Below are 26114 nucleotides of genomic sequence, written 5' to 3' on the forward strand. Positions count from 1 at the left end.
TGAATGCTTTGCGACATGATCTATGGATGTTCAGGTCAATCTGTTGCAAACTATAAACAACTGTCATACAAGTAGGCGGTTAAGTCAGCTATAAAACCAGGTGTTACTTACAGTTTCTTCGACAAAAAAAGCTTGCCCTTAGTCAGAAATATTGCAGTTGTTTCTTTTACTTGTTCAGTTGATTAATAGCGTTTGAATTTGTCAGTTCTTCCATATTGACTCCCCCTTTTTTTTAATTTGCCTTGGAATTTGGTATTTTGATATAATTCTATACAACATGCTTCCACGGTAGTATTATGGGATACCATGGTACTCGTTTTTTTCTGCTTCGCTTGTCTGTGAAACAGTATACGATCAAATTTAATAGTTGTTAAGTATACTGGGCTTGGAATGAAAAAAACATGAAATATCACCAATATAACCAGTTGTTACACAATTGTCGCAGGTCGGCTTGAGCACTCAAAAGACAGGAGCTTGTAATCCAGGGATTGTCGTATTCCATAATTGTTTTTTGTTTACTATTAAGGTTGTACTTCAAATTAACAAGTTATTTTTCTCGTTTCATTTGTTTGATATGCTGCTATCATTTAATGTTTACCTGTACAAATTGTTGTCACCTTTAGTCTTTATGAGTAGTTGTCTTATTGACAATCTTCTTATTATCATGATGATGGTAGAATGTAGACTGGGTGTTTAGAGGACAACCGTAATAAATCAACAGTTGAATTTTCCAAAGGTTGCCAAGCATATCAAATGAGATGTTTTAATATCGATGTAACTTATTTTTTCAACAAAATAACAAACAAAAAAACCAATCATATTATTTATTTATAAAATATGAAAATGGGGAAATTAGAATGTTCTATTGTTGTGTTTACTTTGTATGAATACACACGGAATTTATCAGTAAATGTCAAATAAATCCTTAGAGTTACGGAAACATTGTATTACCACTGAAATACTTTCTATAAGCAGTCAAAAGAACAAGAAATGTGAATTTAATAGTTTACTTAACAAAACATACAACTCAGTAACAACAAATTAAAATAGATTTTGTCAGAAGAGCATAAAACAGATTCAGAAACAAATATCAATCTATCAGTTTAAATTAATTTTCCTATGATAACAATATATTTTAACACTCAACTACATTTAAAACATATGATCTTTAGGTTAAACCTTGAAAATAAACGTTCTGAAAATAATCCATACGAGAATTAAAAACCAATTGCTCAAAGAACAGTGACAGCTGTTCCCACGTTTGAATTCACATTTGTTGATAAGAAAATGAGTAATATAGTAATTTGGGATATACAAAGTTACTCATGATGCCAGAAGATAGCTTATTTTGCTCCGATTAAAAAAACGTGTACAGTATTATTTTTTTTAGAAATAGGGAATGATGCAGCAACTTCAGTTTACTCATAGTCTCTTTATCAATCTAATATTAGGTAACTTTTTGCTGATTCCACAAAAGTATGGTTCCCTTATACTTCTGTTTGAGTTTAATTTTCGATATCATAAATAATAAAACAAAAGAGTACATTGGTCCTTTAAAATCCTTGTGACGTGCAGCTGAAACGAGAGCACTGCTTTATCAAATATAAGTGGAACAGCAGAGCATATTTTGAATCAAATATTAACGAATCTCAAAGCGGATCATTCCCAAAATCAATGGTACAACTACACTTCTTTAAGTATAAGCCGATTTAAAGTTTTTGAGAACAGTATTTTTATTTATATAAGCCAGATGTTAACTTTGAAAGAGAACAAAGTCTGTTAATTTTGTAATCAGATATACAAAATTGGTTGAATGCTGTACCATATGAAAATCTTTATCAACAGGGTAATCGTATGTGAAAATGTTAATAATTTTGGATTCACTAGTATATTGATATGTCTTGTTATTGATTGTCTTACATCTCGACATTTCAATCTTTCAATATTTAAAATAGAGGGCGATTTTAATTTAAAAATCTAACTATCAGACCTGTTTATGTTCATATATGTTTAAAGCATAAATAATAAACGGTTGACATCACCAAAAACAAACAAAATCAATGAACCATGAAGATAAGGTAAGGATTGTTATAATCTAAAATTACTATAAAAAATGTGATCATATGAATATAAGTTAAATCATCAACGTGCACTAAAGCTATCATTTATAACATTATTCAACTTCATAAACCTTTGATAAATATATCATTGTATCGTACTTGTACTAAACTTATAATAGATATAAGTAGTGTCTCTTTGGTATAGTTACATTTCATAACAATTCAAATTTCAACATCAAATTCTCGTACTTGTATCCTCACCGGAATCGTCTTTCGAATGAATCGAAAACAAGTCTGACTTTTTAAGACATCTTCTGTTTGCCTTCTTAAAGCTGCTACTACATTTGGTCTGATATGTCATTACTGTCATAGACAAAGAGCCCACACATTTATCAATAATACAACACATTCCAACAAATAGCAAACACAATGCAACCTAGATAGACTGCTAATGCAATCCACCAAATGTACTGATCGTGGAGTTTCTGTTCAAAATTCTTCAGAACTACAAGCCCTATTGTCAGTCCTGCTAAAGCTCCCATCAGATGGGCTGTGTAACCTACAGGCGCATCATTGACTTCTGATGAATAGCGGTCCCATATAGCAAACCCAACATCTGCACTTGCTATAAAACAACATACATTGAAATCAGCATTATGTGAAATATTTGTTTACACCTTTTCTCTATTAGTCCATTCGTTTATTTGACACTGGGCCTAAAGGTATGCATGAAATGTGGCTTTGTTACTATTTTAAAAATAAGAATTCACTATTTTGAAATTAAAATAATATTTTTTGGTAGCATGTGTCCAAATATTAAGCAGACTTATTCAAAAATTGAGAATGGAATTTTTTTTTGTATACTTATCGTTAAAATATGATAAATGCCGCGTGATCTATTCTTCACTAACGAAAGCTAAAAAAACCCATTGTAATCTCTTTTTTCTTATTGTACGATTGCATTTGAATCGGCTGTGTTCAGTTCAATTAAGAAGTGAACTTATGGTAGAAACTATTTTGGGTAGGATTTCAGACCTTAGTAGTATTAATGAAATGTTTTACGTTTTATACACTCATCAGTTATCGCTTTTCATTGTTTAATCATCAGTCTTTTTCTAAACATTTTTAATGTTGAGTTGCCATTTATTCAATAAGTGCAATACAATTTACATGCAATTATATTGTCGTTATTGAGGTTTCTCATGCTTCACATTGCTGTGTTAAGTTCATGTCGTGTATCATAAAAAAATTCTGAAATGTTATAGATACAATTTATCGTATGCTTAACGAAAGAATAGTTAATCTAAAATGATTTGTTCGGTACTGCAAGTCATGCATTACCCACATCCTTGTTTAATGTGTATTGAATGACATAAAAAATTAGTAAACTAGATTAAATCTTGTTTTACAGATTTTTTCAATTGCTTTGTTTGTAACCTGGAATCAGTCATTTTCATGACTTTATGGGTGGATATCCGAAAGATGAGTTCGACAACCATAGCATATTAGCATCAAAGAATTATTTTCAGGCAATTATAAAAATTTAAATATCAAGATAGAACATTCAACAGTTATAGAATCCACCCTAAAGTGTCAATATGCGGTTGATGAGTAATTTTAACTAACCAAATGGCGTATTTCAGTAGTCTTCAATTTAAGCTTTACTCTAAATAATTATCACATCTCCTTAAAGATATTCCTCCTTAGATCGCGCACTGCTGAGAAAAAGATCCTCACTTTTGATAGGCTATCGTCCTTTTCTATGTACTGTGGATTCATTTATTTTCGTGGGTATCAATTTTCGTGGATTGACGAAAAGTTGCATTTTCGTGGATATTTGATTTCGTTGTTATGCCAATATCTGCATACAAAGCATATAAAAAATTTACGTTTCGTTGAACATTTAAATTCGTGGTTATCATGTACCCACGAAATCCACGAAAATTGGTATCCAACGAATATTAATGAATCCACAGTATGTTGGTGTTTGTTTTTGTTGCAGTTCAGTGTATCTGTTGTTCCGTTGTTTTCCTCTTGTAGTTGATGCTTTGCCTTCGGCTTTGGTTTATGACCCGGATTTGTTTTTATCTTAATCGAGTTATGACTATTGAACTCATGTTGCCTTTATTTAGAGACACTTTATATATATGTAGGACTCTCTACAGTGCGATGGTGACGATAAAGTACGATGGTCACGCTAAAGTGCGATGGTATACGCTTAAGTGTGATTCCTCTATACGCTAAAGTCCAATGGTCTGTGGAAGTATAGACGTAAGAAACGTAACTTTGGATTATGACGTTAACAGTCGTTTATACAAACTTAATATGAACACGTCGGAAGACAAATTACAAATATTTGATTAAGATTTTTACAACCAAATGTCAATGACTTAATTATTTTAAACCTAGCCGTGGTTTGTTGTTGGCTAAAGCAAAGTTTTATTTTATTTCGGTAGCTGGCAGAGGAACTGGTATCCTGCAGTCGACCGTTTTAGTATAGGCTCTATAGATACAAGTAGTATTCGCATAGATATCTTGTATCCTGCGTTTATTGAAAACAAACGGATACATTTGAATCATTGTTTATGTTGCAGTTTATGTTGCAGTTTATTTTGCGGTCCCTGTTAAAATATTGTTGCTTTTATTGAAAAGTAACGTCGGCAAAATAAAGGTACATGTTTTCATGCGTAAGTTATATATTGTCGGCTAAAACATTAGTTTGTACATTGCAGGAAAATATAACATGGATGAGTAGTCTCTACAAAAAAGTGAGAAAATTAGGATCGCCGAACATCAGCTTTCTCCCTCGTTTAAATTAAAAGGATAAACAAATAAATGTTACATATTCCGACAAGAATCGAATTTTGTATTTGTAATTTACAAGGATGATTGTAAGGGGAGGAGTTCCCATAAGTGATAGACTACAACGTGTGAACGGCAATCTACACCATTTATCTCAATATTTAATACGCCCGAATCATTTTAAATTCATTTCATAGAGTAACATCGCACTTTAGAGTCCTACATATATAAAAGGAATGTTCATTCAAAGAGGTTTAAACACAAATTAGGTTCATTTAGATAAACAAGGGAAAGTCAAATATCGAAAAAAAAATTATAATGACTTAAAAAAAACTTAGCCTAGTGTCTTTAAGACTGGTATCAGATACTTACCAATTATCAATACTGCTGCCAATTTCACGATGCCAAGTTCCATATTAGAATAATTCTGTAAACATAGGAGTAATGTATTTTTAATTTTCGTAAAATGCATATTAAACAATAAAGCTTTCTTTTCATCAAATATTTTAGAATATCCATGTTATTAGCAAAATTCTGTTTAAGATAAAGAAACTCATAGAAATAATATTTAGTAAAAGATAAAATGAATTATTTTGATATTTAAATGATATTGACATTTAATCAACATCTGCAGATAAAGTTCAATTTAAGTTTTAGAAAATTGAATTGAAGAACTATAAAAAATTACAAAAGCACAATAGGTACAGAAGCAGAGTTCCGATTTTGTTTATTTGTAGAGACTATTTATATATCGAGTACAGCAAAGCCTTAGTTTGGCGAAAAAAGTAGAAAAGCTTTGATTTATTGCTCAAATAATAGGGTACCCAAACCAAGCTTTTCCCAAAATTTCAGTGTACTTCTGTGTAGTGTGACCTTGTCTATTGATCTACAGACTTAAAAACTAATAGGGTCTACTTCTATCCAAATGTCATTCTCTGGCTAAGTGTTGAGAACATTAGATAATTTTTGGTTCGTTAGATAACATCGAAAAACCAAACTTTTGCCCAAATCTCGGCTGTTGCCTTGACCTTTAAGATACAAACTAATAAATCTGTAGGGTGAGTGTGTCAACTAATTGGGCATTACCAAATTGAATTTGGTAAAAGTTGGACTTGGTTAAATAATATCTTTCTTTGAGACAATTTCCCCCCATAATTCCACCTTACAATAGCTTTTGTCAATTTGTGACCTTTGATCCAATTTGATAGGAATTTTCTCAATCCATATGGGCATAATTATCAATAACGTTGATAAAAATTAGACATGTCGTTTAAGAAAAATGTCTGAAAGCAATAATATTTCAAAATTTGACTCTATTAATAACTGCTGCCTCCTCAAACTCACTATAGACCCTAAAATCAATAAGGGCCTCCTCATACAATCGGATATTGTCTCTTATCATAGTAAAAGTATATTTCGACATGGGCACAACTCGGCTAACAATAAGTGAAGTTATGTTTCGGGCCTATTTCTTTTAATTTCAATCCAATATCAAAAGGAAACGTGGGTCAAAGATACGATAACTTAACAATAAAACTATCATAGTTGTTTATTTTTATTCCGAAATTTGACACCTTTTACAGATTATAGACAGTTATAATGTTTAGAAATAATTTCTCTAAGAATCAAAGAGAAGTTTCGTCACAAAAAATGGTGATTCATGAAGTCAAATAGTCAAGAACAATACAAGGCTGCAATTTCTATGAAATACGAGAATTCGGAATATTAGTATGTTTCAAACACACCAAAACACTGTAAGCGCTAGAGATATGTGTTTAAACAAATCAAAAAGAATGTTAGTTAAAAGTCTATTTATAAAACTTACCAAAACAATGTTTGCTAGATGAGCTGCCAGTAATGCATAGACTCCCCCAGAGGCACCGACCAAGTATGCTTCCATATCAAATACTGATGTTCCCAGGGAACCTGTCATTTAAGAACAATAACTGATTTATACTTGACGCAGACTATATTTGCAGAGAGTTCATTTTGTTTTCGCTATTAATGTTCTCTTTTCTCTTGGCGAAGTTTACATAACTATATTTACACTGCTAGACATATACTTTAGGAAAAGAAATTGATTATCCCAAAAATATGCCTAATATTTACAAACTAACAGTTTTTAGTTATAATGTGACAAATCCTGTTAAAATAATGCTTATGAAGATATCCAGTGTTTAAGAGTACACGAAATTTGTTATGCCATTGTTTTTGTGTACAAAAGGTGTCAATCATTGATTAAATCCCGTATGAACGAGATAATTGTTTGTTTAATGAATAGTAATACACCTTTCCTGTGTAGCCAATTACTTTTTTAATAATAACTTCAAGAGAAAACGCATCAAAGGCAAAAAAAATAATGCATTCATTTTTTCACATTTAATTGCTTATTTTGTTTACTTCTTTCTGATTCGAACATAAACAATGTTTCGTCTATCATATGTTGAATTTTCTTTTAATCTTCTACATGCAACGGTCTTACACTTAAAATAGGGGATCATTTTAACAAGTTATTAAGTGTTTTTGTAACTTATTGCGTTCATTACCTGCTAAAACACCTGACATATACACCATACCAGTTCTAAGACATCCATGTATCATTTCTAGAGGAATCCCAACCGCTATCTGGACTACCATGTTGAAGATTAAATGTACCCATCTAAAAAGTCAGAAAAATAACAATGAATTAAATATATATATATGACTTAATCATAATAAGAATGATTTTTGTCTGCAAGTTTATACTATAATATAAATTTCAAAGACGAAAAACTGCTTTCAACTGAAAAAAAGGAGACAACTGGAAAAAAAATCCTCATCAAATAGTTTTTGAAAAAAGTGTATTGAGTTATCGTCCTTTTCCTTCCAAGCAGAATAATTGAAACGTGCGATTCACTAAACGTGGATAAAAGAAGTGATAAACTTTAGATTTTCTTCGAAACTAACAGAAAAGGCACATACAAATGCAATAGCTGAAAACCTGCAAACGACAGATTTATACATTTTATTAAGTAAAAAACACCTGTATAACAACGAATGTTATTTGGAATGTATTGCATTGTACTTTGTCTCATTGGCAATCATACAACATCTCCTTATTTTCATATAAACTATTCAACTTGAAATGTCCAAACGTTCACTATGCAGCATAAAGTGCATATTTGGGTAGCTCATCACCAATAGTGTATTACATAGCAAAATATGTTTACCCTTTGTCCATGAAATGCAGACAAGTATTATTTTAAACAGGCTCAACTTTGAATTTTGAATACATATTGCTTGATAAACATTTATTCTGGTTTTTTTTTGTGTTATTCTTTATTACAAGTAACTGGGTAATCTGTATATATACATCTCAAAGTATATAAAAAAAAATATTGAGCAACTAAACACCTGTTTCAAAATATTTGTGTATGCAAATCGTAATATACATGGGAAAAATAAAGTTTTCTTTAAAATAAAGTAGTGTAAAAGCGAGGACAAAATTATACTTACCCTGCATGTATGAAGGTATAACATAGAAACCTCCAGAATTCTACTCGTTTATCTGGTCTGTAGATAAGCACACTCTCTACTGGTAATGGTCCATTATGGTTAATATTACCATTCTCTACACAATAATAAGCAAATAAGGCTATCTAAAAAGCAAAGTTGTTACTTACATGAGTTTTTTTCATAAAGATGTCTATCCAACATCCTACATTAAATATCATAGTGATTGTTGATATGCAAATTTAAGAATGGTCAGTACGACGTTTACTGTTGAAATACGCTTTAAATTTCTTGTAACTTCATCTAAGAGATGGAATCCTAATGTGATCAAGAGTAAAATTATTTTCACGATTGACACGGAAGATTTTTTGTAAAATCAATTTGACAATAGAAATGATAATTCAATAGTATTAACATTATTATTTTCATGAATTACCGGAGACAACTTTTGAAATATTAGGATAATATATAACTTTAAACTACTATCAGCAAACCTTTAACTTCAAGCATCAAATTTGGTGTTGTACGTTTTTATATTTCATAAGCTTTCAAACCTTTGAATATAAACATTCGAAATAGAGTTTCACAATTAAAACAGCATGTGTATCAATGCGTCTATATTTTTTCAAACTAAATTAAAATAACAAGGATTCAGAGATTGTGCGCACAGTTCCATAGACAAATATAGACACTAATTTTCGAGTGATAGCAAAATATGTGTGACTGACCTCTATAAGTGTTATGACTGGAACAAATATCGGCGGTGGACAGCAATTATATCTATCTGCATAATACTGTCTTTCAACGTCATCTGTCAAAAAATTTCGGGCTACTGCACGCACCATCACTTGAAAAAAAGTAGTTCTATCTTTCCTACTTAGACATGCTAGTGTTTCTTTACTCTGACCATCAACGGCTAGTCTAAAACTTGGTGTTCTTTTATTACTCATCTATTGAAATAGAACAATATTCAGTGATTCATGTAGGTCTTACTCATATTTACGATTGTCATATATTTTAAGTTTTTCTTAGAGAAGGTGGCCAAAAAACAGTGAAACGATGCCTAACCTTTATAAATAGTTATCAAAGGTACCTTTTAGTATTATTTATTTTATTTATCATTAAAAACAATAGTTTCAGAATTGTTTACATTTCAAATTATTTCCTTAGTCATATGCATTGATATATACTTTTTTAATCGAAGGGGCGTTGTTAGTTAATTGTATCAATGTAAATTGTTAATATTTACAGAGTATATCGTCAAATATGGTAAAATCGAAAAACTAATCGATATCGCATATTACAATTAGTAGTCAGAAGTTATTTAGATCAGGGTCATCGGCAATTCTAAAATCAATTTCATTTGTTTTCTTAATTACAAAATTATCTGTATAAATGAAACTAAAAGAAAATCTTATAGTATTTAAAGCATATTGGAATTGAAAAGGAGAGCTTCGGAAAAGTTTGTTTAAGAAAATAATTCATCGTCGTGTTGTTAATATATGACAATTAGGATGTAGAAACACGACTGTTCACACATTTCAGCATATAGAAAAGATAAAAATTTGTTTCGAATTGTAATAGATAATAAAAGACAATTTATACAAGTGAAATACAAGATTTATACCGTCTTTTCAAAAAAAACCACTTTGATTTTTGAGCTACCAAGCATTTTTTTAATATAATTGTCAATTTTTCAACAATGTATGTTTTTGGATTTTTCTTATCCCAGGCATAGATTACCTTAGCCGTATTTGGCAAAACTTTTTGGAATTTTAGATTTTCAATGCTCTTCAACTTTGTACTTGTTTGGCTTTATAAATATTTTGATATGAGCGTCACTGATGAGTCTTATGTAGACGAAACGCGCGTCTGGCGTACTAAATTATAATCCTGGTACCTTTCATAACTATTTGACAGATTATACCATCGATAGAAGAATAGTATTTTACTATTGACGATATATTCATGCTGGTAAACGATTTCATATTACTGTTGTTGTTCATTTCAACTAATTCAAATAAATATCGTCTTTTTAAAAATAACATATCATTTTAATAGCAATACTGATAAAAACCACTATATTGCAAATGTATTGCTATAGTGTGGTGTTATTGTACGTTGCATATGTCATATAAAGAACCACTATTTGTTTCTTGAACTCAGAAGTTTTGAAACATTTGTTCAATCGAATATTCTAGTAATTAAAATGAAGCGTTTAAAACTGCAAATTATACTATCATACCGACATTTTCATCTTTAATTTCTTTTAATAAAAATATATAGAAAATTCACATGAGCGAACACCATAAAACCCAAACGACACATATTCCAAGAATGCATATCATAATTGATGTTTATTGATTTAGCAGAACAACAGTTCTATACATAACAAGGAATTACAGATATGAATCTATAATTATGTTAACTTTTAGAGACGCTAGTCGAATAAGCCTTCAGTGGGAATGACCAAAAAAATCAAAGCTTGACACGTTTAATTGTAAACATTCTGTGATTATTTTCACGAGAGAAATCTCAATATTACCGACTTTTGACTCCGGAGTTAATATGTTTTTGACAGATTACCTTCTCCGTTTTTGGAAATCCTGATACTCGGTCAAGTAAGAGCAACGAAAAGAAGTAAAATCAAGCTTACCATAGATACAAGTCAAAGGGGTGGGAGAGGGGTTGTACTGTGTTATATTTCTATACACGACAAAATTTTCGGAAATCGTTAAATTTTCCTTCAAAATTGTTGTTAAATGTTGAAGGATCTTAATAAACCATGAGTTATGTTTTTCTATACGTTTAATCGTCGTGATAGCTAAAGCATATAATATAACGTCACACAGTTTAGCGTTATGGTAACAACGTTACCATAGCGTAATGTTTGTACTTCGCGTATTTTCCGACATTCTGGGGGCCGACAAAAGTAAAATATGTAATGAAATTTAAAAAAATGTAAATTCACAATATAGATAAATTAATTTAAAATTAATGTCCATCTGAAATAAAATAATCAAATTCCTTAACCTTGACTGAACACAATTACAGTTTATCTTTTAGTCCATTCGTGGATGTTTCTTCTAGCACACACGGTAACTTCACTCAGCGGTAATTTTCTTAAGCCTTATAAGTTCCTGTCCTGTATCTATGTGGCTTGTTGACTCCAACAGTTGAGGGTGTGTTTGTTCAGGCGGTCTAGGTAGCAAGTTACTTCCTTAGAGAGTTTCCTCAAATTGGATGATGTACGATCTACTTTGTACGAGCCATTGCGATGGGTTTTCTGGTCTTCTTTTGGCAACGGTCATACCTGAAGGAATATCATCTGAATGGTCATGTTTCCAAGGCAACCTTTCTGTGGAATAGCCTTTCTCGTTTTCAATAGCTGTGTTCTTGTCTGTAATGACGTTTACAAGAACTGTTGACGGCTTTTTGATGTTTCTATTGATCGGTCCTGATAATAGATATCCGATCTTTGACTGAACAGCGGTGTGTCCGTTTCCTCTAATTACTTTGTCCTCGATAATGTCCCAATAGTGGTCGGCGCCTATGAGTAAGTCGATTTCAAAACGTTCTGTACTTTGCACAGAATGTGCAAGTTTAAGTTCTCTTAAGTGTGGCAAGCTCCTTGTAGTCTGGGAAATATTGTTATGAATCGGGACGGCAATTTCCGGTCCAATGAGTGTGTTTATACGCACATTTTTCCCGTGTCGGTCTGTAATTGTATTGTTGCAGTTTCCAAGTTACGAACTCTCTGAGATAGATCTCCGAACGCAGACAGTTGAATGCTGACTTTCCCCGTTGTTTTAATTTCTAGTTTATCGGCTAATTTCTGAGTGATAAAAGAACGTTGCGTTCCTTCGTCAAATAAGATGTTACATTCTATTTTTACGTCGTTATATATAACTGGTGCAGTTGCTGTTTTTAGAAGAATATCGGGATTTACTTGTGATGCATGCAATACACTAGTTGTGTCTGCTGTTTCAACCACGTTGATAGCTGTCTGCTGTACTTTCGGCTCCTGCTTCGTACCTGTATTGGCCTCTTTCCCTTTACATATGCTTGTATGATGCATTCCGTTACAATTTTTACACCGTTTTGTAGACTTACATGCGGCAATCCGGTGTGACCCTAAACAGTTAAAGCATAACTGTTTCTGTTTTACAATTTGATTCCTAGCGTTTGCGTCTGTTACTTCAGAGCACTCCGTCGGATAGTGCTCACCTGAACAAAAAATACATGTATGCGTATTTACCTTCTTCCGTGTGTCAGTTAATTTACCTTTATTGTGTGATCTTGGTTGTGTAATTGTGAGAAATGTTGTGGTGTGCAATCTGTCCGGTTCCATGACTCCCTGTCCTGCCTCAAGTATTTCAATCTCTTTAGTTATTGATTTTCGTAAATTTTGCAATATCAAATTATCTCTCCCGTGTTCTCTTGCAATATATTTTATTATGTCAATCGGTAACTTGTCCAAAACGACAGGTACCAAAAGCGAACCATACATCTCTGGTGTTTGACCAAGTGACTGTAATCCACGTACGTATGATTCTAATTTGTCTCCGTAAGACCTCAAACTAAAAGCATCATTTGTTGGTGCGGGTAAATTCATGAGTGCTTTCATGTAAGCATGTATAAGTTTGCTAGGTTGTCCGAACCCATCTCTGAGAAGGTTGACTGCGGTTTCGTAGTTACAATTAGTCAAAGCGAATCCCTCTACTGTTTGCGCGGCGCTTCCCTCAAGCTGGGCTTTAAGATAGTTAAACTTTTGGATTGGCGTTAATGTGTCGTTGTAGTGTATAGATGACTCGAAACAATCCCAAAATGTCTGCCACTTGAGAATATCTCCATTAAAATAGGGTAAGTCTAACTTTGGAAGCCTATGGTAATTAGTTTTTGAAGATCTCGGTTCTGACGGGACTTGAAACATGACATTCTCAGACGGACGGTTATGCACTGCAGGGGCGTGAATTGAATACTACTGGTTCATAGAATCTATTGCACATCTGTTCATATCAACTCTAGCTTCGGGTGTGAAATGATATGCGTCTGGACTAAGTCTGCTCATTGAAGGACCAACAGTATTATGCGAAATTATAGTATTTGTTTCAAAGGACTTAATAAATTTCCGAATTTGTCTAATTTTACGATCAAGTTCGTACATATACTCATCTGAGTCGGTAATTTCCTGCTTCAGATTTTCCTCCGATGTCTGTTCCAAAAGTCTGCTATTCAGGTCAATCAATGTTTTCTGTTTCTGCGTGACGGCATCATCAAGGGTTTTCACTTCGTCAACTTCTGTGTCTGTTTTTGACTTTAACTCGTCGAATTTCACCAGTAGCTTCGTGACGGCTCCTTTGTGTCCAGCACGAACTGACTTCAGCTTTGAATCCATATATATCCTGGTCACGGCACCATTAAATGTTGAAAAATCTTAATAAACCATGAGTTGTGTTTTTCTATACGTTTAATCGTCGTGATAGCTAAAGCATATAATATAACGTCACATAGTATAGCGTTATGGTAACAACGTTTCCATAGCGTAATGTTTGTACTTATCGTATTTTCCGACAGGCACTTCGCTGCTTTAAGTAATAATGCGATTGAATAAAACAAGAAGTTTCGTGCGATGTAGTGGAAAGTGAAACCCAGCGAATTGTTAAATATTGACAAAAGGATTTTGAAAATGAATGTCTTTGCCTGAGAAGAACTGAAAAAAAAACATTTTCCCTGGGAAGAACTGAACAATAATTAACTGCCTAGAAAGAACCGAAAAATAAATTACTTTGCACCAGACACAAATACTCTCATATATTAGGACTTCTGATTTTCAACAGATATATAGGTTTTAAAAAATACAAGTTTTTTTAATTTATATACTTCAACTTTAGTGTATTTCTTAATATATAAAAGCGTTTGCATCTTTCGCAACAAAAAGCCGAGTTCTTGTTCTCAATAGTGCGCTACTTTCTTTTAAAAGAATATGTCTATAATCTGTTCTTGAAAGTTAAGTTTGAATGACGTTTGCACTTTTTATCTGTATAAGTTGACTTGTAACCTGATTTACCGCAGTCAATTCAAATGGAAACTATATTCCTCGTATGTTCATCTTATAGTCAACAGTATAGAAAGTCCGAAGAACTCTTCCTTCATAGTTTCTTTGAGATTCCTCCAGTTTGTGGAGACCAATAAGTGCTGACTAAGAGGCTGGTGATACCCTCGGGGAACTAAATCTCCACGAGTAGTGGCATCGACACAGTGGTTGTAAATAAATTCATCATAGAAACTAGGATGTAATTTTGTATTTACGCAAGACGCACGTTTCGTCTACAAAAGACTCACCAGTGACACTCGAATTCAAAAAAGTTAAAAAGGCCAAATAAAGCACGAAGTAGAAGAGCATTGAGGACCAAAATTTGCCAAATACAGCTAAGGCAATCTGTTCTTGAGGTAGAAAAGCATGATGATTCATGTCAAAGTGATGACTACTGGGCAGGTGATACCCTCGGGGAATTTAAACTCCTTCGACCCAGTGGTTGTTAATAAACTCATCATAGATATCAGGATGTAATTTTGTATTTACGCAAGACGCACGTTTCGTCTACAAAAGACTCACCAGTGACACTCGAATTCAAAAAAGTTAAAAAGGCCAAATAAAGCACGAAGTAGAAGAGCATTGAGGACCAAAATTTGCCAAATACAGCTAAGGCAATCTGTTCTTGAGGTAGAAAAGCATGATGATTCATGTCAAAGTGATGACTACTGGGCAGGTGATACCCTCGGGGAATTTAAACTCCTTCGACCCAGTGGTTGTTAATAAACTCATCATAGATATCAGGATGTAATTTTGTGTTTACGCCTAACCCGAATAATCCAGTCGTTATATTACGATCACTTCGATCACTCCATTAACCTCTGGAGGACAATGACCGTAAGGGGGCGCTGTAATTATTCGAGTTAGTTTACGCCAGACGTAAAATGTTTAAAAGTGCGATCATAGTTATATGTGACACAGTGGATTATTTTTATTTCACAAAATAAACTTATCAGAGATACTTATGTTTTTCAAATACATGATTTTACTTTTTTTCTTTCGCTTACAGAATAATATGCAACTTTTAAAATTCCCATGGAATTTGGAATTAATATTTTCCACAAAAAAGAAGAATCAAGTAGGGTATTGGTCAACGGGAAAGTAGCTTACCAACTAAAGAATGAAACAATCAACTTACGGCTGTTAATAAATAAATGAATATGCTGGTTTTTTTTTATGTGATATTACATGATTTTTAATTTTTAAACCATAAACCATGATAACTGAGATGTTATGATTATTAAATCTCGATTGTTTTGTAAAAAAAAATGCCCATATGTCTTGCAGAAAAAGCACAAATGTCTTTTTTTGAAAGCGCAAACATCCGTTAAAAAAGGAGAAGAGGTCCATTTAAAAAAATTGCACATGTTTTTCCAAAAAGCGCAAATGTCGTCCACCAAATTAAAATTTATAAATTTTATTGGTTCTAATATACAAAAGTGTGTTATATTTCTATTGTATTAAAACACAGTTTCGTATATATACTAGGAAGCGATATTTTTTTCCATTCATATCACGTATATTTTTTTTTAATTATTTCAAAAATCCGAACAAAATACATTTATAATACAATGATGCATAAAATAAAGTAATAATACTCATAATAATAATTATTATTTTAATAACTTTAATTATTTCTAATTTTTCAATTATTTTTTTGCAGTTATTTTGTGATTTTATTAATGATGGTTATTTTTCTTCAGTAAAAATATGTTTATCAATTATGATAAAAGTATTTCCTTACCTACTACATGATTCTGTTTGTGAGCTGACCAAAATGAGATTGCAAATCCTAAAACTAATATTTTATAATAAAGAGATAGAATATTGCTAAATACAAATTAAAAATTAAACTTCAGATATTTTGCACAATGCAAATTAAAGAATTATAAATATTGGATATTATGCCAGGTGACATCTATAATTTTGGATTTCCCGTCAATAACGGTCCATTTCATGTTTTCAAAGTTACGCAGTAAATTCATGAATACATAATCGTAACGGAATTGATTCTTATATTTACCCATCATCTCCGGGGACACGATAAAGCGAAATTACTTTTTCATGATTTTTCTAAGAAAAAAATTAAAAATTAATTTACAATTATGTTTTGAATAAAAAAAAGTATTACACCTGTCGAACTAGATGAATTCATTGCTTATTAATGTTGTTTACGTTACATAAGAATGGTCCAACATGCTTTGGGAATTTCTCTACAATTATGTTATTCAATGCCATAACAGAACATTGCTCGACTTGCTTTAACAATTACCTTGTCCTTTTGTCAATTTATCCGATGGGAATTGTGGTCATTAAAATTCAGAAAAAAAATATATATTTACGCTTTATTAAAGTCGTACCCAAGTCTGCGATTAACAGTAATTCTTTACATGCAGTATCTATCAATGACAATATATAAGAATATTTGTATTAAGCAAATACCATATACAAAGTATAAATAAATAAAGATTTGTATCACGTTCTATTTAAAGCGTCTCTTAGTATTTTCTATGTTTTAATATTTTAGACTAATTTATTGACAGAATTAGACAAAGATGAAGAATTTATAGAAATGTTTTCTATTCGAAATTTTTTAATTTCCTTCTCAAATTAAACAATTGTAAATTCAAACCCATAAATCATTCTTAGATATGATATAAGTATAATAAATGTTCCGTAATATTCACCAAAAAGGACAAAAGACGTTATGCATAATATATTGATGTATACTATATGCATCGAGAAATTGGAAATCAGGTCGCTATTATTTATATTTAGTTCGAGGACAACAATTTAATGACCCTGTGGTTTAAAAACAAAATGGTATGGCTGAATTATTAATTAAAACACTTTTAAAGCAATAAGTATCTATACATACATATACTAGTTATGTTTCAATCCAATAACAAAAAAATAAAATGAACAAGTCTGATGAGTATTGCTTGCATAGCGTCTCAGTAATATACATTCATACTCCTTTTTTCAAAAACCAAGCTTTACTTTCTGATTTTTAATGGAAACAAATTATTTTTGAAAGAAATTCAGGATCAAACAATTTATAAAAGAAAACAACCCTGATCGACAGACTAATGATTGGTTTCGTAACAATCAACCGAATTGATTGATCAATATAAACCCTACACTATCAGGACGTTGAAGAACATGCATTTTCAATAGCTATATGGAAATAAGAGATAATAAAGCATCTGAAAAAGGAAAAGCATAATACGACATTCTATTATTCATCAATAAATCGTAATTATCCTACATTATTACCAAATCTACGAGCTCCTGGTAAGTCATACTACGTCTCTCAGGTTCCATACACTTCATCTGCAAAACTTCAATTGTGTGAGTGTCCATATCTTTGACAAATAAAGGATTTCTCAACAGCCTGCGAATTTCTTCAACTCTTATCTCCCCAGATTTTTGACTGCCAGGCTGATAAAATAAAAAACTCGTGTGACATTTTTTTTAAATAGAATAAACAAATTAAAAGGCAAATGGAAAATCAAGACATTACATATAATCAAAGAGCATTTTGCTCTGAGGGATACGATTGTCATTGTTTTCATTGACACACGTACATGTATAGCTGGATAGTATTATTTTCAAAACTAATTCAACTGCACATGTAAAATGTAATTTACGTAATCTGAATAGCCAATCCCGGATACAAGTGTATGAACAATGTACTTATTGTGTTTTATTTTTGTACTATCAATTCCAATTTTACTTTCCACAGCATTCACTGAGAGAGGAGAGAGAGAGAGGGTATTTTACTTCGTATCTTATCACCTATTAATTCTATGAGGAACCCCATTTCTAACTCTATAAATATTTAATTTCCTTTGGTTCAGTGGGCATGACTCCTTTCCGTACACACTCCTTTGTAAAATTGCGATCGTTTTTAATATATTACGACGTTTATCGACATCTAACGAGTTAATTTTCTCGACGTGCACTATCGTATTTCAGGGAAATATAAGTATTTTGATTTTGACGAAAGTTACTTCCGGAAGGGAGACAATTCGAAACGATAATATGGAAGACTCTTTCGGTTGAAGGGGTGTTGTAGTTACACCTTTACGATGTGGACTACCTTTTAATTTAAATGATGCTTATGATTTAAAATTATGCAACAATAACCCCCAATAGCAGACAGACATAGAAAGGATCCCACGAGTTTCAAATTAATCAATGGAGTGGGGAATCCAGAGCAACCATTCAATCTGATACCCCTTGAAGTCAAGAAAACTATACGCATGCGCATAATTAACCAAACAAACCCTAGACTTGTAATTTGGAGCAAGAACGTATATTAAATGTTAATTAAACGACCTAGATGGTTCTCCATTTCTTTCTGAGAGTACAATACCAAATATCAGTTTCATAACGGTGACATATAAGAAAACTCCACTCCAGTTCTTATATGACAGAAATAGATTTATCGGAATTCAGAGAACTCTCGCATTTTATCAAAACTGGGGAACTCCTTAGAGATTCCCTCTGGCTCTGACGTGTTTTTAAATTTATAAAAACACTAAATATAAATACTGCTTAATTCTGATTTTTCGTGTTGTTAAAAACATGCATATAAGGTAGCACAATACAAAGATTTTTTCACTCCCAATCAGACAACTTTAAACTGATGTAATTCATTTCAACCTTCCTTATATTTTATAAATGAGGTACCAAAAGAAAGAAGAAAGATTAATCTTTCAAATTATGATAAATTATGATAATTTTATTATGACATTATCATAACATAATTCTTGTACAACACAGCTTGACCTCCAAAACCGTGTCTCAGATTTCCAAAATCATCAATAGAACAAATTTTATACCCAATTGAATTTAGTGGTCTCTTATGAATGGATGTTGCAAACTTCATTGAAGATTTATGAGAGAATGAAATGCAATAATAAAAATATGAGACACAGTTTTGGAGATCAAACTGTGTTGTGCAAGAATCTATAAAATGTTTTGGAATGTTATGAATAACAAAGACGCTAAATTCATTCAAGTATGGACATCATAATATGGCAACTTATTACATAACAATTAATTATGTAATAATTATATCATAATGAAATTATCACAATTTGAAAGATTCATCCTTCTTCTTTCTTTTGGTACCTCATTTATAAAATTTAAAGAAAGATGAGTGGAATTACATCAGTTTAAAGGTGTCTGATTGGGGATGAAAAATCTTTGTATTGTGCTATCTTAAGTCAAAGGAAATATCAAACATGAAAATTATGAGAAGAAAATTATAGGTAAGTTGTTTAAGTTCAATCCTTTTTTTTTTTTTTTTACCTTTTAAAGCAAGACAATCATAAGAATCTGAGATGTACTTTAATGTTTAGAATAAAACGGTTGACGTGAGGCCATGGCCCAGAGTCAATGGTATAAGTCTACAGATTGCTTGCAAGCAATCGTATCCAAAAAATGAAGAAACTAAGAATGAAATTGTGTCCTCTATCAAATATAATTTTACCGAACTCTGATTTATCACATTAAAAAAGGACCAATGTTTTGCTATTTTTTAAGTTAAAAAAAGGATGAGACCAAATGAAGAATATTTCAGACACTATAGGTTACTGTACGACCTTAAACAATGCGCAAAACCCATATACATCGATCTAGTGAGGTATAAATGCCCGGAATGATAAAATGCAGATGTAATAAAAATTCAAACGAGAAAACTGACGGCCTGATTTATGTAAAAAATAATGAACGAAATACAAATTTGAGATACAGAAACACCCGACAACCACTGAATTGCAGGCTTCTGACTTGAAACAAGTACATACAGAATGTGGCAGTGCTAAACATGTTAGTGGGCGTTCTAACCTCTGTCTGAATTTGACCCATCTGAAACTGACATAATTCCTGCAGTCTAAACAATCTACAACTGGCTATACTCGAAGCAAAAACTATCAGAATCTGGCGAACATTTGCTTCAGAAACACTTCAATGTAGAAACAAAAGCATGTTTCTATTTTTGAAAAAAGTATATTTCAGCTAAAAGAGTAGCTTCTATAATAGTTCTTTGTGTCTCTTATCAAATAAGTTGAAAAATCAAAACAGTGCATTAAAAAAAATTAAAATACTAGTAGTCAGTTACACTTACCCACTCAAAGAAATGCCTCCAGTTCTAAAAATGTAAAATAAGTTTGTTTAAAGGACATAAGCAACAGTAAACTGCACTAAGACTGAAAAATCGAGCTTTTCTCCTTTCTGTTTCTTTAAGAAAATACGTCATTTGACAACTAATTGCTCTTCAAAAATTCAACAAAGGGAATTAGTCTCGTAAATTAATAAATAAATTATTTTCTAAGCTAATTGAGTTTAAAAGAGCTATCTTTGAAGTGTTAACTCTTCATTAGAGCTATATAATCTTTCAAGGAGCCAGATAAGTTGTCTTGCTAATCAAATCTTCATTTCTATTGTCTTATTTTTTTCTGAAATAGACTTGTTTCGGTAGTTAGTCACCTTTTCAAAACCAGAAAAGGGTAAATACGTACTAGTAAATGATAAACTAACAAAAGACCATTTATTTTAATGCTTCTTTACAATTTGCTGATTGTTTTCTATTGATTGTGTAAGTGTAGCGTTTTGTTTATGGAAACTGTAGAAACAAATTCAATCCGATGACGAGCCTTAAAACTGTGTACCCAGAGATATTTGGATATATTATTCAACTTCTAGACAGATTTAAAATATATAAATAATCATTTAGTAACACTATTTAAGAAGATACTAAGTAATACAATTAGGTAAATAATAAGAAACTACTCACATCTACTTGGTATTTCCTGAGTGACTCTATGTATGCGTTGTCGATGTCATTAGGTTCTCTTGAAACACTTGACCTTTTCCGTCTTGATGAAGGCACCTCAGTCTTGGAATAGTCTGAGTCTTTATCGAAGTGAAGTTCAAGTCCATGCCTTCCAACAGTAGGCGAATGCAACGGTTTAGCTATAGGTTCAAACACTGGACTTATTATATTTGTTTTTGACGTCGTTGGTATATAAGGTTTATTCATTGATAACACAGGTGTCCGTCTCGATGTAAATGTGAAGTCTGAATCACCAAACCGGAAGTCAGATATTGGCGGCTGTAATGCCGACGGTAAATATGGCTGGTGACCTGGCAGATTAAGACGTAGTTTTGGTCTTACAGCTGGCTTAGAAGGCAGGGTTGTTTTACTGGATGAGTCGAAACTGTCCACGGATTGTGTAATTGACGGAATAGGACACTGTTCATCTCCTGGTGTCACATCTTTAAATGCAACTCTCGGCTTGTGAACTGCCATAGTCTAAATGTTACTGGTTCTATTTTTTAAGGTAATCATTATTTCTTCCTTCACTTGTAGGAACGAACTGTTTATTATTTCCGGTAATAGATTGTACATTCTGCAATGCGGAAAGAAACAGCATTTAAAAAAAGATTAATTGCCAGAAGATACTTGTAAAGTATTTCCAAATCAAAAACGATTGCGTGTTTCGGAGCAGTGTTGCTAGAGATTTTATTTAGATATATATATTGTCTGCCATAAAATCTATGTTTCAGAGGATATTTGCAAACTGAAAGTACGGGCTTTTTTATTTAACAATCCTCTGATGTATATTGTATCGAATCATCAAATGCATTATATCTAATGAACACGACTTGACCATTTACTTGATTGCTAATTGTACTACATTTGAAAATTAATATTTCTAAAGAGAGATGTTTTTTTATAATCTGTTTTGCTTTTAGTGTATAGTAATGAGAACAAGAATATTTCCCAAAAATATTTTTGTTATAATAAAATCTATTTTCAATTAAAAATTATTTCAGAAAGAGTTGGTTTGTTGATGGATGGCTTAGGCAACTTCAAAAAGTCTATAACACGTCAATTAAGGGGATAAAGGAAGAGAAAGTAGGAATTGGGTGTCAACCGGTTATCTAACAGAAAACCAACATCATATTTCATTTTGAAGCAGACATCTGCAGGAAACCATATTGTCTACAACGAACCTAAAAGTTTCAAAACATTCCATATTGTAGTTTCAGAGGACAAAATGTTCATACAAACATGTTATACACTTACAAATTACGATATATGTTTGTGCCCCATAGCTTCCTCTCAGACATAGCATTTTTATATCATTCTTCAACAAAAAAAACTTATTCAGTTCTTCCAAAAACATTATCAGTGTGAAAATCTGCAAAAAAATTATTTGAATAAATAAGGCGCCCTTTTATCAAACGGACGGACAACGCACGGAGGAAACCGTACGAGACGTAATTTTCTTTTGAAGTGACATACGCCGAGCTCCCAAAAGATGAAAAAAAAACCCACAAAAAACGTTTGTGATGTTACTGTATGTAATACATAAGACATAATCTAAATGGTATATACGCCTGTAAAAAATAAGAAAACATGCACTATAGGATATTTGTAACCAAAAAAAATGATAATTAATTGCACTGATTATTTATTAGTTCAAAGAGTTATGAAAATATAAAGGTTTTTGTAATTCCCATGCACGTAAACATTTCAAGCGTAAGATGTCGATCTCAATAACACTGTAAAAGCCATTTCTTATAATTCCTATAAACGAATACTCAAAGGAGAACATTCCAATTTCAACAGCAGCTTCAAAAAGGTAATTTAGAGATCAAAATATCATGGGCCTGGGTGAAATTAAAAAATACGCCACTTATTGCACAAAAATGAATATCGAAGGACATTTAGAGCACTCGGTGGACCACACCAGGAAGGTATTATTGATTATGTACGTTGGACATCTCAAAAGAATAATTCTCCGTTTTAAAAGCCCTCAAGTTGATAGTTAACTGTGCCACTTCAAAGGAAATATATTATTGATGTAATATGCACTTTCAATCCGACTTCTATATCTACGACAGAAATACTGAATAATCACAAATCTGTCAATCTTTAGATAATAACAAGTTTAGTTAATCTATAATTATAAGAATCTTTCGATATGACCTAAAATTTATGACGCAACCCCCCAAAAAAACAATTATATGCTGTAGCTTACAGAAAACTATCCCTTGTCTGAGTAGCTATTTATATAATAGTTCTTGTAAAACTGGTCATTATCGTGATATATGGACTGCACACAGGACGGTGGTATTGACTAAGATAGTGATAATGACTGAGCCGAAGGCGAGGTCATTATCGCTGTCGCAGTCAATACAACTGTCTACGGGCAGTCCATGTATCACAATAGTGACCAGTTTTTCAAGAACTGTTATTTTTATTTCATTGAGAAACAATGTTTTGGCAAATTCGCATAATTTCAAAACGCCTAATGCAAACTGGATTTGTTGTATTTTTTTTATGGCAAAGAGTGCAGACCAGTCGTAGTAATACTGCCATTAATTTTAGTTCAATTTTTCAGTATATATAAATACTTAATCAAGTTCTCTATAATTTTATAATTAACGAAAATATATAATAAACGATTCAACAACTTAAGTATAGTATTGAAAACAGGAAAATGTTTTTTAAAAGGGACATCTCTCTTCTAAACAGAGAAACCACACCCCACCGGTCATTAACAGAGAAACCATGCCCCAACGGTCATTATCAGAGGTAAACCACGCCCCAACGGTCATTATCAGACGAAAACCACGCCCCACCGGTCATTATCATGTAAAAGTTGGTTAACGACCGGTTTTCTGGTCCGTTTTGTTCTGTTAATGACCGATTGAATTTATTACTGAAGAATAATGAATGTCATGTGGCCCCTTTTTATCCAATAATAAAATCTTATTCTTAACCGATATGAAATAAATATACCTACATCACAGTCGATCCGTTGCTAATTAGGGACCGGGCAATATTTAAAAGGCAGGTGGGACCGGTGCAAACCATAGCATTTTTATCCACTTCAGGGATAGGGTCACCACTTTTTTCCTCTTTTGTGACCATAATAAACAACATTGTTAACAATAAAAAAAAAATATCAACTAAATATCCTATTTGTATACAATTTTCAAAATACCCTATTAATATGAAATAAAGGGAAGAATTTAAATTAAAGGACAGTAACTCTTACACTAGTAAGCATATTATAAGTTATATGGTTCGCTACTGACCCCATACGGATCCATAGAGGGTTAGTAAAAGTCATAGGGGGTGAGGCCGGAGGCCGAGTCCCCTATGAATTTTATTCACCCTCTATGGGTCCGTAAGGAGTCAGTAGTTAACCGTACAACGAATTTATCGGACGCTGGACTTTTTCTGCGGCGTTTTGTTGAAAAATAAACAATGAAACACAACAATATTAATAAATGACGTCGCCATTAACGCGTCATGAACCACATATGAAACTTACTAACCTATGGATTTTTTTCTGGACAAACAAAATAAACCAATCTATATTTTTAGCGTATTTTTAGCGATAAGTCGAAAACAATTTTTTTCTTTCAATTTTAGCATTACATATAGTGGCAGCTGAGGGTGAAACAAACAATTTTTTTTTTTCTCAGGGTCAAAAACAAATTTTTTTTTCTCCAAAAACTGGAAACCATAGCCCAGAAAACAAAATGGTTGCTGCCTAATAACAGAGTATGTTTACATTTAAAAAATACAATGTCACTTATCTTTTCTACTTTTCATGAAATTCATTTTGACGTTTAAGAAAATGGAATTCATTGATGAACAAAAATAGTTTAATATTTTAATATTGTATGAAATCAATCCTCAAAATTTGAGAATTCATTCTTTGTGTAAAATTTGTATGACTAGAGTTGTATGACCATGACAATGCAATGAAATTACTCGTCAAATACACTGGACATCGTAGGAAAACTCCAATAGAAATATATTTTATATTAATTTCAGAATATAATATTCTACTGTGTGAGCGGAGGTATAACCCAGTGGTCATTTTACTACAGAGAAATCAATTTGATCAGAATTAGTCAGCATGTGAAGTAGAGATATTGATTACTGTATTTATGGTTGTATGTTAGCAAACAGTGTAAAATAAAATCTCGGAAAACCAACATATCAATTGCAATCGTTTTATTCCTCATTCAAACGGATTAATTTTAACTATTTTTGGACAACTTCTTGCTTTGTAATGAAGTATCAGAAATAGTTGTTTCTTTACACACAAGCTTTAAATTTAAAATAAATAAGACATGATTTTTCCCCAAAAGAAAGCAAAATTCGATGTCAAGCAAGAAAATAAAAGCGACCTAGTTCCTGGTTTTAACTGATCATATAAAAAGCTCATATTTGGTGAATATATAACTGTAATTTAAAACCCTATATAAATTGGATGTGTAAAATATTTATGAGCTATTCTAAATATAGAACAAACGGTAATGATTTGTCATATTCAGATACACTTCATGATTGTCAATACACTGATGAGTTCAGATCAAGATTATAAAAATGAACGTCAAAATCAATACAAACAAATAAAAGAAAGAAAATGTCTGCTTACCATGTGTTGTCGGTTTTATTGTTGTTTTAATTACAATGCGGTTTTATACATAATCCATGAGTCTATTAGTACACTGAGACTAGAAGATGGAATTGCATTCTAAATAAGACGGGTTGCTTTTCCAGCTGATAGGCTTTGGATTTCCTATGTGAAGGAGAAATAAGCGATATTTTGCTCATGAGA

The 26114-nt window shown here is 32.0% G+C and overlaps 1 protein-coding gene across 1 annotated transcript; it reads right to left on the reverse strand.

Moving 5' to 3' along the window:
- Window positions 1-929: 929 nt before the first annotated feature.
- On the reverse strand, window positions 930-26038 carry LOC139487910 (protein rhomboid-like). Its single transcript, XM_071273134.1, has 10 exons — window positions 25932-26038; window positions 21257-21872; window positions 20588-20611; window positions 17728-17892; window positions 9083-9304; window positions 8358-8500; window positions 7409-7521; window positions 6688-6788; window positions 5235-5289; window positions 930-2685 (listed from the first exon to the last, which is right to left on the reverse strand). Exons 2-10 carry the CDS (start codon window positions 21770-21772, stop codon window positions 2453-2455), a joined length of 1572 nt encoding a protein of 523 aa, XP_071129235.1. The 5' UTR covers window positions 21773-21872; window positions 25932-26038; the 3' UTR covers window positions 930-2452.
- Window positions 26039-26114: the final 76 nt, after the last annotated feature.

Source organism: Mytilus edulis, chromosome 9 (genome assembly GCF_963676685.1).
Source record: "Mytilus edulis chromosome 9, xbMytEdul2.2, whole genome shotgun sequence".
NCBI lineage: Eukaryota > Metazoa > Mollusca > Bivalvia > Mytilida > Mytilidae > Mytilus > Mytilus edulis.